Here is a 14906-nt window from a genome sequence, read left to right on the forward strand (position 1 = left end):
CAAAATTCCGTCTGTCAATTATCACACTACGTTATACTTGCTTACTTATAGGTATGTCTCACCATAAGACAAGAAGGCTCTCGAGGGCAAATACCATGCCTTAATCTGTTTATCCTCAGAGTCAATATCTGATATTTTGCAGATGATCAATATTCTACACATTCTTTCTGTCTCTGCTTCTTCAAGGACAGAACACAGATCTGCTAAGAGAGTGAGAGTAAAAACTCACGATAGCCAAAAAAAACCATCAGAGTACCAGCAGCCACCATACTAAGCACCTACTAAGTACCAGGCATTCTACACATGTTATCTCACGTACTCTTTACAAGAAAAGACTTTTGCAAAGGAGGAAACTAAGGTCCAGTAAAGCTGAGGAAAATGCTTTTAAAAATGCACAGTCAATATGGAAGAAGGCAGACAAAACCATGTCTGCTGACTGAGACTCTCACTCTTTCCTGCACACCGCAGGGCCCAGTGGCAGAGGGCAAGCCTCTTATTCATGCTGTAGCCTGGACTCAGGCAGGCTCCAGCATGTTGAAGACATTTAATAAAGGTTTGTGGCACACATACCCGCATGCAGCAATGAGTACGTGAATGCATGGAGCCCTGCCTTGGCCCTCAGTTACACTCCAGCCCTCTCCACGTCTCATTTTCCTACCACGAAAAGGCTTCCTGGTCAACTGAGACCACGTTCTGTTGAAACTAACATCCTGTACATAAATGGTCCTTAGTAAAAATAGCTTTTTCTACACTCCTGGCTTTGTATGAAAGGTCCTGCCACTGGGTGAATGTACTAAATAAATAAAGACCTGGGCACCTCACCAACAGTTCCAGTTTGGGCTGAACCTGGGAACTAGCGTTTTGTAAGTATACCCATGACTTCACCTCGACGCATGAAAATGGATTAGTGTCCCAAATTCCATCGCACACACATACACGCTTTGGGGAAGTTAGATCTATTTTGCTTTCAACCAGAAATCTGAGGGGATTATTCCTATCTCTGAGACAATCCCTGTTTCCCAATAAACTGATTCTTCTCCCCAAACTGCCCCTTCTCCCTGATGCACACCTGCCCAGGAAATGACCGTCTCTTGCACTCACCTACCCAAAGACTTTTTCTCCTTCAGGACATAAATTGATGTGAATGAGGAAAAGCACAATTCTTAGAAGCCCTTAAGTTTGGATATCTTATTGAGGTATTTCCCTCTTTGCTGTAATGTGGACTCTTCTTCCTTTTTTTGGTTGCATTGGGTCTTCGTTGCTGCGCCCGGGCTTCCTCTAGTTGTGGTGAGCAGGGGCTACTCTTTGTTGCGGTGCACGGGCTTCTCATTGCAGTGGCTTCTCTTGTTGCAGAGCACTGGCTCTTGGCTCACGGGCTTCAGTAGTTGCAGCACATGGGCTCAGTAGTTGCAGCTCATGGGGTCTAGGGCGTGCAGGCTTCAGCAGTTGTGGTGCATGGGCTTAGTTGCTCCAGTGCATGTGGGATATTCCCGGACCAGGGCTCGAACCCGTGTACCCTGCATTGGCAGGCAGACTCTTAACCACTGAGCCACCAGGGAAGTCCTGTGGCCTGTTTTTAGGCTACAGTAGAGTAGCTATTTGTCTCTAAATATTATATCCATTCTGAACCTTGTACAAGAAAAAAGAAAAATCAATGTTTTATTTAACCAGTTGAAAGTTATCTCGTACTAAAGGGTTATAATTTTGATCTTTAAAACAGAAGAAATTGGGACTTCCCTGGTGGCGCAGCGGTTAAGAATCTGCCTGCCAATGCAGGGGACGTAGGTTCGATCCCTGGTCCAGGAAGATCCCACACGCCACAGAGCAACTAAGCCCGTGTACCACAACTACTGAGCCTGTGCTCTAGAGCCCGCGAGCCTCAACTACTGAGCCCACGTGCCACAACTACCAAAGCCCGCACGCCTAGAGCCCGAGCTCCGCAATGACAGAAACCACCACAATGAGAAGCCGGCACGTCACAACTAGAGAAAGCCCCCGTGCAGCAATGGAGACCCAATACAGCCAAAAATAAAATAAATACAATAAGTAAATTTTTTAAAAAAACAAAACCAAAAACAAACCAGAGGAAATCAAACTTTTTTTTTTTGCCTGCTCTATGAAACGATCCTTCATTCTGTAATTGACCACATGGTTTGCAGAACTAGGAGGGGCCACAGAAAAGGGTCCATACTACCCATTTCATACTTGACCATTTTCAACCCCGCTCTACCTGCTTCCCAGGGGAGGGGCAAAGAGTAAATGAGATGATCTGTTTGTCCAGGAAGGCCTGGCCAGTGTGGGGAATGCCGCTGTAACCAGCAGGGTGTGCTGTCCATCAAACTGGGCCCAGAGCAAAGGGCACAAACCAGATTCCCCACCACCGCAGAAAATCTCCACAGGGCTCAGATCTCACACTTGCTCTAGGTCAGGATATCACAGAGTAATATCCAAAATGCCCCAGAGAGTCTCTTAATTGGGTGGAAACATGTTAGAGGAAGGATTAGGTGCAGGGTGTAAAGGTTTGTGCTGAGCTGGGGCTGAGTGATTAATTAGCACCCTCAGGACTTGCTCTCTCCAGGAGAACCCACTGGCTGAGAAGGGAAAAAATAATTCATTCAGAAACACCACGGGGAACACACATCCGTCCTGAGTTTCGAGGGGAGGGGTCCACAGGGACCGCCACAAGAAGCATCCTTCTGATCCCAGCCCTCTCTGTTTCCCGTAATGCCCAAGGTGAGCTAGTGCAGAACTATATCCAACATCCACCATGAGGAGTTCAGGGGGCTGTCGGTGGGCCAGGGAGAAGAAAGGACCCGGGAAGACATTTAGAGGATTTTTCTGGGCAGAGGTTTGGAAGGGAGACCCTCCGTAACATTTCACTTGGTTGGGGGAGTGAGCACAGGAGCTAGAATATAATTTTTATCAGCATACAATCCCAAATACTGAACAAAAAGGCAGGGCTCTCTCCAGTTAGCAAGCAGCCTTGTGAAAAACGCATTGCAGAGTATGTACAACTTGGCACTTATTCATCTCTCCCAGGAATGCCCTAAGCAGCAGGGATAAAACAGAGCGAACCGAGGACCTGACAATCGTAGGGCAGATAGACGAGGAGCAGCTGAAGGTATGATGATCAGAAATGGACAGAACGCTTCCAGAGATGTTTGGCGCACAAGCACAGGGAAGGGAGTTCTGCTGGGGAACTCTACGGACCCTTCCAATTTTGAGAGTATGGTTGTCGAAATCCAGACAGCACTGAAAAGAGAGCGAAGGCCACTCTAGAGACTGAGGGCACTGCCATCAGATCATAACTGATGAAAGCATCTTTACAAGAGTGATTAATCTTTGCCCCTTGGAGGCCCCATGCCTCTGTCTAAATTGATGAGCTGAACTGTTAATTTTGGTTAGTAACAAGCACAAAACTGAGAACTAGGGCAGAACTCATAAAACTTTATAAATATAAAGGGAAGGTCCCACCCTCCTGCCCAGGATGAAATCCTTTTCATGACATACCATCTAGCTTTTGCCTGAACACTTGTATGGAGGAGATAGTTCATTACTTTACAAGGCCTGTTCCATTGCAGTACAGCTCTCATCATGGAAAAGTTCTTTCTTATCCTGAGCTGAAATCCCTCTCGCTGTAACTCCTACCCCTCTAGTTCTATTTCTTAGGCTTTCAGATATTTAAAGAGTGCTGCTATAGTCATTCTAAACCTTCTCTTTTCCAGGCTAAACCCCTTTCCTTCAACCAATCCTTATAATCACATAGTTATCACCTTGATCATTCTTTTCTGAACTCTAATTTATCAATATCCTTTTCCAAAGAACGGAAAATAATACATCCAATATGGTCAAACTAGTACAGACTACAGTGAGACCTTTTTTTTTTTTTTTTAAATCCATGCTCCATCCTTCCAGTAATGAACTCAGACTTTCAAAGATCATTTGGTACTTGCTTCAGATTACTGGCTTATATGTGGCTGGTTAAAAAGTAACCCTTAAGTTCTTTTCCACATGAAATCCTGTCAAGTTAGGCTCCCCGTGGTAACCCTACACTCAAGAAACTATTCTAATACAAATGTATAAATATATAATAGCACATTTCCTTTTTTAAAATACTCCGTGCTGTTTCCACCTACTGTTCTATTTGAAATAATACTAAGTCTTGGTTCTATCATCCTTGGTGTTCTCTCTACTCCCTCTCAGCTGAGCAGCCACCATAAGTTTGATAAATGAGGTAAAAGTACCTTCTGCATTTTCATAAACAGAGCTAGACCAAAAGCAGAGCCCTGCGGCATGCCTGCTGAGACCCCCTTTCCGTTAAGGTCAGTACGGTCCACCTTCGCTGGGCACATAAGTTTAACTTGCTGCAACAGACCGCTCCCTCTGTCTACCATTCAGAGGCGCTACATGCCACAGATGCCACCTGGGGTCCACAGCCTGAGTGTTTAGCCAGTCCCACCTCAGAGCCTCGAACGAGCATCCAGGAGCCTCCGTATCCTCAGGGGGCCCCCTGTACACCCCACCTCATTCTCCGTTAACCTCTGACACCTACCATCCACTCCTGTCATCATGCAAACAGATAGTGATACGAGCAGCGCCCTGTGGGGCTCCCAGGCACAAAAGCCTTTCTGTGCCCCCCACTTCTTGATTACAGGAAATAGGCTTCATTCAGCCTCCACGACCTTCCCTGAGTTCCAGCGGGCATGTTCAAACAGTTGCTAATCAGGGAAGGGAGGGGATACGGAGGAGACAGGAGAGGAACAGTCAAGAAACAATAGTGAAGCCTTGCGGCAGGGTCCTGGATCCCCCTCCAGGGATACACGCAACAATATCCTTGAGCTGTTTTGCAGATACAGAAACCCCAACCAGGGCTTCCCCGGTGGCGCAGTGGTTGAGAGTCTGCCTGCCGATGCAGGGGACACGGGTTCGTGCCCCGGTCCGGGAGGATCCCACATGCCGTGGAGCGGCTGGGCCCGTGGGCCATGGCCGCTGAGCCTGCGCGTCCAGAGCCTGTGCTCCGCAACGGGAGAGGCCGCAGCAGTGAGAGGCCCGCGTACCACAAAAGAAAAAAAAAAAAAAAAAAAAAAAAAAAACCCCAACCAGGTGGGAGAAGTTAACAGGTTGATGATGCTGACTCCCACGTGCCCCCCACCCAGGTGGAGGACGGAAGGATGATGTCGACCCTCCTCACCTCAATCAACTAACGCTTGAACTCTGTCGACCTCTGTCACAAATTCATGCTGAATTCTCCTCAGCTCAAGCCCCTCATGAATACGCATGAATACCCTTAGCTTAAAACTTCCCCAGTTTTGCTGTGGGGGAAACACTGCTTTGGGATAACTCCTTCCTTCCTCCGATCTTTAGCTTGGTTGTATCTTTTGGTTGACACCCACCAAGAGGCGAACCCACCTTTCAGGTACCACTCTGATGCCACACATGCATCCCCAGCCACGCCGTTTTCCTCGGGCACAAAATACCCTTTCCCCTCTCGCTCCACACCGTACCCGACCTTTAGAGTGTGCCTCAGGTGCCAAGTCCACTCTGACATCTTCCCAACGGACTTAGTTTCCACACACTGACTTCTTCCCCTGCTGGACACCAAAAGCCTTTAGACTCGGTCCCCTCTACTCGGGTCGAGGGGGAGCATCCTCCTTCTAATCCGTGTTTGAGCACAGAGGTCTGGCGGGCCCCTATTTCTCTGCAGTTTCCCACAGTTCTCATTCGCGGCAAAAGCACCATCTTCCTCGAACATTTTCCCCACCCACTGTAATCGCTGCCCTCCTCAGGCGATCTTACCTTTCTTCCCGCACCCGAGGACTCAGGAACCTGCTAGAGTCATCGTCATGGCTGCTCTGCTGGCTGCTGAGAAAAGACAGGATGTGAACCGTTAACGTTCGGCTTCTTTCTCAACCCTGGGGGAGAGCATCTAGACTTCAGCTCAATGGAGAAACGGGGTTACAACATCTTAAAGGTAGACGTTCCCCGGGTAAGTTTACACAGAGGGTATACTGCCTGACGGTGGAACTGAGACACCCATTTGGTGAAAACCCCACCCATCATACCTAAAGCACATAGAGGAAGATCCTGACCTATCACCATTTTCTTCCCAGGCCACACAGTCTCTGAGAGTGAATGCCTCTGGCATTCTCTGTACCTGGGCCTCTAGATCTGTAGGACAGAATAATCCCATTCTTCCGCCTCCCCTGAGACACTCAAGGTGCTGGCTTGCAGTCTTGTGGGCAGGAAGGGGAGGGGTTCGGGCAGGAGGGAATTCCAGCAGGAGAAAGACTTGAGACTTGATGGAGTCTGGGGCCACGTGGCCTGCTTCCCCGCCTCCAGGGAAGGCTGAAGAGGGTGAGGGACGAAAGAGGGATTAGAAGGTGGAGTCCCTCCACTCCTTAAAGCCCTGTAGGCACGAAGATTATAGAGCTTCAACTCACAAGAGTTCTTGAAGTGCTTACTTTAAATGACTGTGGAATTCAACAGTCATTCATCCTACTCAAGAGAAAGAAAAGCTGTTCAGACACCTTATGACACTAACTGAACATAAAGCTGGTGAACAAATCATTTTTATTAATTGCTAATTATTAAGTACTCCAGGTTTCTAATCAAGAGTCTGCAGCCCCCGTGGGCTAAGAATGGTGTTTGCTTTTTTAAACGGCTGGGAATAAACATTTTTAAAATGATAATATTTCATGACATGTGAAAATTATATGAAATTCAAAATGATGTCATAAATAAAGTTTTATTGAAACACAGCCACATCCATTCATTAACATACTAACCAGGGCTGCTTTTTTGCTACAATGGCAGAGCTGTACAGTTAAGACAGAACTGAATAAGTGCAGTAGTGAGGCCATTAGACCCACAAAGCCTAAATATTTACTGTATGGCCCCTTACAGAAAAAGTCAGCAAACCCCTGTTTGGCATAGATTCCATTCATAATAAATTCCTATTACCATAAATGTCACTATAACCCAGGCCCAGTACAACCAGACTTGTTCCCTTGTTCTGGTGGATTGTTCACAGCCATAAAAAGCACTGCTCTCTACAGAGTACACTCCTTAGACTAGATCCCCAGAAGATGGCAAACTGTGAACAATCTTGTAGGGTAAGTGCCTGCCCCAGTGACTGTACACTGTCCACCAAAGAAGCACGTGATTTTACAACCACGCTCTCATGTTCTGATTTTTCAGCAAGAAGTAAATGAACTTAGAAGCAATTTACATCAAATTTTCAAATACACAAACATGCACCTACACACACACACACACACACACACACACACACACGCGCCAGAAATCAGAACAGCACCACACACAAAGCTTCCAGTTGCTTGGCACAACCAAGTGTGTACACAATCCTGTGTTTTCTTTTACTCTACACAAAGCACTTTTTTTTTTGCCGCTCATTCCCTGTGGAGAACATGTGGCTACTCATCATTCCCTCCTTGCAAGGTCTCATAGACTTGCCTTTTAAAAACTCCTTATAACAAAATTATACTGCTGTGTTGCCAACCCACGGGATTTCTTACATTGGGACTGACCTGTCATATGTATCAAGAACCCTCTTCTATACAACTTGGAATAGGTGTTAAGACTACAGTAGGCAACCCACAGATGACTGGAACTCAAATTCCACAGCAGACTCAGCTCCAGAGGCAAGAATCAAGAGAGAAAAACCAAAATAACAATAATAATAATAATTTTAAAAGAGAAAAAGAGAGAGAGAGGAATACCAGTCTACACCGTTGGCAGTACATTTGAGGAGAAGGAAGAGGGAGGGCTGTCTGGAACCCAGTGTTTTACACTATCTAACACCCAAAGGGGCTCAACCAACCCAATGACCACAATCAGCATTACGGCCTCTTCACGGAAGAGATCAAACTGGACTCCATTTAAACTATCTATAATGGGGCTGTGCTTCCTTCTCACCCTACCCTCACTCTGGCAATCAAGGCTTAAAGTAAAGCTAATAGAGGGGCTCCCAGAACTAAATGAGAAGTACCAGAGTTCCAGAAAAATAATTCTGAGCTGATTTTAGCAAGTTATCTCACTAGATGGCACTGCTGACTTCCAAACCAGAACCTGAACGAGGCCAAGCCATCCAGCTTCTGAAACCAAAACGAGAACCAACTTTCTGGCGCCCCCTTCTGGCCTTCCCATTGCTTAGAAAACCGTTCAGAGGGTGGAGATGAAAAGTTAACAATGGATCACCTTCAAACAATTTATTGGTTCTAAATAACTAAGAAATATCAACGTGCATGCATTCAACAAGTATTTCTCCAATGCTCTCTATGTGCACATATGTCAAAAGGCAGCATCCAAGTTAAGTCAAGACTTTGGAATACGCTGCCTCAGGTTACATCCAACTTCCTCCGCTTCCTACTTAACACAACCCTGAGCAAATTATTAGTCATTTTCCTTACCTACAAAATGGAGATAGATGTTACGATAGTTCTTTAAAGCTGTTGTAAGAATCAAAGAATGAACATATGTGAAGTATGGAGAACACTGCTTGGCACATACTAACTGTTGTACAAATGCTATTATTATGTGCAAGTCATCGTTTTGTGGGTCATGGAAAATAAAGACATGAATCAGACAGGGATCCTGCTCTCAAGGTATTTACAATCTGGAAAGTAAGAGTCAATATAAACTATAATTTTAAACTACATTTAAAAGTAGAAAATGATAACTCTTAGAAGTAAATATTAAAAGCTACAGAAACATAGACCAGAGAAAGATCACTTCCTTCTGGGGCTGGTAAGAGAAGACCATCTCAACAGCAAGGGTTTTTTTGCTGACACTTGAAATTTGAACAGATTCAGGATGAGCAGAACTGAGAAAAGAAGGGTTTTTTTTTTTTTCCTTAATTTATTTGGCCACTCCGCGTGGCTTGTGGGATTTTAGTTTCCCAACCAGGGACTGAACCCAGGCCCCCGGCAGTGAAAGCGCAGAGTCCTAACCACTGGACCGGCAGGGAATCCTGAGAGGGCATTCTGGTTCAGCTCGGCTCACCACACATTTACCACCTACCAGGCACTGTGCCAGAAGGCTGGGACGTAAGGAGCCCCAGTCTAGGAGGCACAAGTGTTCCCTGAGCACTGCGATGCGGCAACAGCGGAAGGATGAAGGGGCGCAGGTCGCAGACACTTCTGCTGGGGAATTTCAGGCAACATATTGGAGAGGAGAACGTAGAACAGAAGGAACTACAGGTAACTCCACAGCAGCAACAGCTGCAGCACGCATAGGCTCCCTCCTCCTCTAGACACCCCCCTGCCTCCCCACCCGCCAAAGGAGCCTGGTCCTCTCTCCTCCCATTTTCAGAACTTTTTTTCCCACCGTCTTTAAAGGTGAGATCGACGCCAACCACTACCACTCCACCCAACCCCATGAAATGATCGTTGTTGAGCAGAGATTCAGACACGGCCTTGCTCTCTGGCAAAATTCTCAGCTCCTCTCTTATATGAGCCTTTTCAAACAGTACAGACCACCTGGACACTGGGCAGCTCACCCTGCTCCCTAAATGAATCTGCCGGTCTTCTGAGGTCATGAAGAAGAGCCGTCACCACGGTAGGGTGCTTGCAGAGGGCTGTGGAAGGCCAGAGGTCAAGGGCCACGTCCACAACCGCTCCATTTCAGTCAAGGCCTTGGAGGGACAGGTGGCCAGTGCGGGCTCTACAGCTTAAGGAAGCTGAGAAGAACTTGAAGGAAGTCCGGCAGAGGGCGCTCACGGATGAAAACGTCTCTTAGAAAGTCTGAAAAGAAACTCCAAACACCGATTTGGAATGACTTAGCCTGGGCACCAGATGACTGAAAGTCAGCTTAACACTGCAAGGAAGGGAAGTTGTATAAGCAACCGTTTGCCTTTCCCCCAAAAGAGCTAGAAAACGCATGAGGATGACTAAAATCCCTCCTGCTGTAAATTCAAGCTGCTGATAAAAACCACTCTAGAAATTAAATTTTGAAACAGCACACTGTAAATACGGTGGGGAAGCGCTTCTGTGCGTCCCGCAATGTTCCAGAGGGAAAACAGCTGAAGCGAATCGAATCTGGAGTCCTGGTTTTGTTCTCTGCCAGCAAGCTAGTGCTGAGAGCTTATCCTAGAAGGTCACACTGAACCAGTAACTCTGGCTGGGAAAAATCCATTGTAATCTGAGGCAGAGCACACTCCAGAGGCAGAAATTCACAGGATACCGAGCCAGCAGGAAGCTCCGCAAGGCAGGCTGGGTAAATTCCCATGATTCCACTGGTCTCCCTTCCTCCCTCCCCCACCCCCGGGCACTGGCAGGAAGGTCAGCCTAAACCCACAAGCCACCAGGAAGGTGTCCTTCTGCCCTCTGCGAAGTACAGCTTCACTCCTGTGGAAACTAAATTTGGCACTTTTTCTGAGCTGGTGCTTCCTAAGTAGAAACAGTTCTTTCTCGCCCAGACAATACTAATGGGGTCTCCTAAGCCGGGAAGGGGTTTTGGGAGATTCAGGGGATTCCAAGCAGTTATGGGGCTATGCGAGATGTCATTTAGTATTTCCAGAGCCTAATGGAACCAGTACATTTACCCACACTAAGGCTGTGCACTCATTTTTCGCATTTCTTTGTTTTTGGCTCTAATCAGAGCAATCTAGTATGTTAATACCAATTATCTTATGCTAATTAGAAGCTCTGAAAAGCTCAGAGTGGCTTTGATTGATAAATGTCTGATTAATAAAAGTGGGGGATATGTATACGTATGACTGATTCACTTTGCTGTACAGCAAGAAACTAATAACATGATGTTGTAAAGCAACTATACTCCAATAAAAATTAATTTAAAAATTTTTTTAAAGTGGGGGAAGAAATTTAGTGGATGTAGTAGAATAGCATGGAGACAGACAAACCGAGGTTCGCCCTGGCTTTGTTTCTTATTGGCCCTATAACTTTGACCAAGTCCCTTACCCTCTCTCAGCCTATTTCCCAACATCTGAGTTCAAGATTTGGAATCAGGAAGACACAAGTTCTGCCACTTAGCACAATGATACTGGGCAAATTATTTAACTTTTCTAAGTGTCAGACATGGGTATACACCATATGCCTTTAAGGACTGCAGTGGGGATTAGAAATGGTAGAAATCATCTATAGAAAGTGTCTAGCGCCACGTTTGGGCCTTGGTAGGTGTACCAGAAATGTTGGACATCAATTGTACTTAATATTCACAGTTAGTTTGGCAGATAAATACTTTGAAACAACCAATACATGGGAGGAAATTAACAGAAGAGAACCTTATGATAAAAAATGTTGAGAGCCACTGACTTGAAAAGTAGAGTCGCACTGTCACTGATAAAAGGCTGGATTTTCATGTTGAATTATATCTGCCTGAGAAATGACTCTAGCATCTACCATTTCAGTTTAAAGAGGAAGGGCATTTGGGGAAGAAAGGCAGGTAGCCTGTAAGTAGAGAATAAAAGAGAATAGTTTCTGTTTGTCATCTGGCAAGCGGGTATAGGAAAGTCTAATAATAGAAGATAAGTAAACAGATGTGATTTGGGACACTGCCAATGCCTGCCAGCTTCTTACACAACATAACTGAATATTCTCAATTACTACTTAGAAAATAACATGCTCTGCGTGAAGATTAATGATCTGTCTACAAAGGTAGCAGGACTGCTTCTGCTTAATGCCTCCCCTGGGAACAAGTAGCAAGGTGGGTAGCTGGTCAAAGACTGAGGGATTCAGAATCCAGCTAAATATCTTTTAACTCATTACAACTCACTAATGTTTCTCTATTGAATAGTTCTTCTGACACTAAACATACCCATGTCTCTGTCTTTAAAAAATAAAATCTCTCCCTCAACTCCTTTATGTTTCCTTCCTTCCCTTCAGGGCCATATTTTATTGAAAGAATGCACTATTTGGTGACTGTCGAACTTCCATCAAAACTCTATCAGAGATTTGCATATAATGTGTTGTGATAATTAAGCAGTTATTAATAAACAAAGAAGAAATCCTTATCTCCCTATTTCAGGCATGTCTCATTTATTGATTTTTCTATGTAATTTAAAATCGTTCATCTTTAAAACATTCTAATGCTCCTAAGGCAATCAATAAACTAAATTACTTTAAAAAAACATCTGTAGCAGAATAAGCTAGGAGCTTTTCTATGCAGATTCCTTGGCCCCCTCCCCAAATTTACCAAGTCAGAGTCTGTCCAGGAATGCGTATTTTTTAAAAGCTTCCCAGTGATTCTGGGGAGCAACCAGGATAGAGACCCACTGGACATCACACTCACTGCCTCTGCTTCCTCACCATTGATTTCGTGAATTAGTCACTGTAACCTGGACCACACCCTTACCCCTCCTTGGTTTGATCAAACAAGACCTCTGTTACTGCCAAAGCCAATGACAATAGTTACATCCTAACCTCATTTGACCACCCAGGCAGGTCTGGCATTGATGATTATTCCCATTCTTTAAACTTCACCCTTCTTGCCTTCTATGACAAAACCCTCTGCTCTTTCTTGGATTTTTTTTTGGTGGTACGCAGGCCTCTCACTGTTGTGGCCTCTCCCGTTGCAGAGCACAAGCTCCGGACGCACAGGCTCAGTGGCCATGGCTCATGGGCCTAGCCGCTCCGCGGCATGTGGGATCTTCCCGGACAGGGGCACGAACCCGTGTCCCCTGCATCGGCAGGCGGACTCTCAACCACTGCGCCACCAGGGAAGCCCTCTTTCTTGGATTTTATCCTACTTTTGTTTTTCTCTTCTTTTTTAGGGAACTTCATGGACTCTTCTTCTGGTTGGTCCTAAAATGTTTCCCAGGACTCATTCAGCCACTCATTTAATAAATTATCTGATACCAACTATAGGCCAGGCATTGTTCTAGAATCTAGATACCAAATACAAAGTAGCAAATGAAACAGATGAAACCTCCATGCTCAAGGAGTTCACATTTTCTTGGGTTTCTTGCTCTTCCAGCTTTATACCCGGGGAGACTAATTTTTGTGGATCTCTGAAATTGTTATATTACACATTCAGGGAAGAGGATTTATAGCTCTCATCCGATTCTCAAATAGAGAATGTAACCCACAGAAGATTAAAATCCACTGCAATATATCTCTAGGGAATCATGTCCACACGCAAGGCTTCAATTATGATGGATAAGTTAATGACCCCCAAAGACAGCACAGCACTGAGCTGTCACTAGTCACATGTGGCTACTTAAATTCATTCAAAATTTAGTTCCTTAGTCGTACTAGCTACATTTCAAGAACCTGATGACCACATGTGGCCATTAGCTTCCGTATTAGTGCAGGTAGAGAACATCTCCATCACTGCAGAAGGCTTTATTGAACAGCATAGAGGTTTCCAGATCAAACCCAGGATTTGAGTTCCAGCTCTGCCACTTGTTATCGGAGTAACTCAGAGCAGCCTGTTAACCTCTCTCTACATTCCTGCCCCCTTGTCTTTTAAAATGTAAGTCACTTCACACACCTGTTTGGAGGATTGACCAAGTTAACTGATATAAAGCACTTAACAGAAGTCTTGGCAAGTAATAAGTACCCCCAAAATATTAATAATACTTATTTTTATTATAATACATTTGCCACGGTGAATGGGTCCAACAGGAATCTCAAACTGAACATGCCCAATACTGATTTCACCATCTTTTTGTCCTCTCCTTGGACTCCACAACTAAGGATGCATGCAAACTAGAAATGCACCTCCATGTCAATTTCACACCAGGTCCTGCAGATGCTACCTTACTATCCCTCAAAGGCATCCCATCCTCCCTTCAACATTGACTGCCGCTGCTTGAGGTCAAGCTCTCATCACTCCCTGCGGGGATTACTTTAATCGGCTCCTAACTGCTTTGCCTGTTGCCAACCCGGCCCTGCTCCACTCTGTCCTTGACACTGATACAACAGTGTTCTTCCTGATATGCAGATTTGATCACAGCTCTTCCTGGCTTACTACTTTATTTTTTTTGACCGCGTGGTTTGAGGGATCTTAGTTCCCCAACCAGGGATTGAGTCCGGGCCCTCGGCAGTGAAAGTGAGGAGTCCTAACCACTGGACTGCCAGGGAAGACCCCTCCTCCTGGCTTAAAATCCTTTAGGTGTCTCCTAATTTCAGAACAAAGTTCAAAAACTCCTTAGTTTAGCCTAAAACTAAGCTATAAAAGCCCAGTAAGCTGACTGCCATCTACCTTCCTAGCGTCCACATCTCCCACATCTCCCTCACCGGCTCCTGAATTTCACTCTCCACTCCGGTCATTCTGCTTGTCCCTGGCTTTGACTTTGCTCTGCTCTCGCCTGGTTTATCCTTTTCTCCACTTCCCCTCTTTGTTTCACTCATTCCCATGGGCTGAGGCAGGATCTTCAGGGATTAAGCCTGAGGGCTCTAGCTTTAGACAGTCAGCACTCAAATCTCGATTCTTCCACCTACTCAATTTCACCCTCCATAAACTGGGGATGATAAAAGTATCTTCTTCACTGGGGTGTTGTGAAAATTAAATAAATTAGTACCCACAAAATACTTAGAAAGGTATCTGGCATTGAGTAGATACTCAATATTATAGCTATTATCATCCTCCAAAAGTAGTACCTTCTCAGGGAAATCTTCCTCGATGGCCACCACCCACACTATGGTCCCTATATCACCCTGCCCTGTACCTCCCTTTATCATAACACTTATCATACTCCTTGGGATACAGTAATTACTGATTCTGTATACCTTCTACCACACTGTAAGTTATTTGAGAACGAAGATCCCATTTTATGTCATTTCTTTCCATCCCCAGTGCCCAGCACTGTACTTAGCACCTACTAGATGGACAACATGATAAATTAATGTACAAATATCTAGCCTTGTCCTCCCTCTGAGGTCTCCACTTTCTGCTGAATACTCCCCGGCCAGTCCAGAAAGACACTT

At 45.3% G+C, this 14906-nt stretch overlaps 1 protein-coding gene across 5 annotated transcripts in view; it reads right to left on the reverse strand.

Annotated features, from left to right (window-relative positions):
- Positions 1 to 14906, reverse strand: part of GRAMD1B (GRAM domain containing 1B) — a 178336-nt gene that overhangs the window by 129981 nt on the left and 33449 nt on the right. For all 5 annotated transcript variants that reach the window (XR_004351111.1, XM_032640372.1, XM_032640373.1 and 2 more), the window contains exon 2: positions 5797 to 5862. Coding sequence is in view for 4 of the 5 variants with exons in the window: in XM_032640372.1 (XP_032496263.1) it covers positions 5797 to 5862 (66 nt within the window). In the remaining variant the exon portion in view is untranslated. The remainder of the gene's footprint in view (positions 1 to 5796; positions 5863 to 14906) is intronic.

This window comes from Phocoena sinus, chromosome 8 (assembly GCF_008692025.1).
Source record: "Phocoena sinus isolate mPhoSin1 chromosome 8, mPhoSin1.pri, whole genome shotgun sequence".
In the NCBI taxonomy this organism is placed as follows: domain Eukaryota; kingdom Metazoa; phylum Chordata; class Mammalia; order Artiodactyla; family Phocoenidae; genus Phocoena; species Phocoena sinus.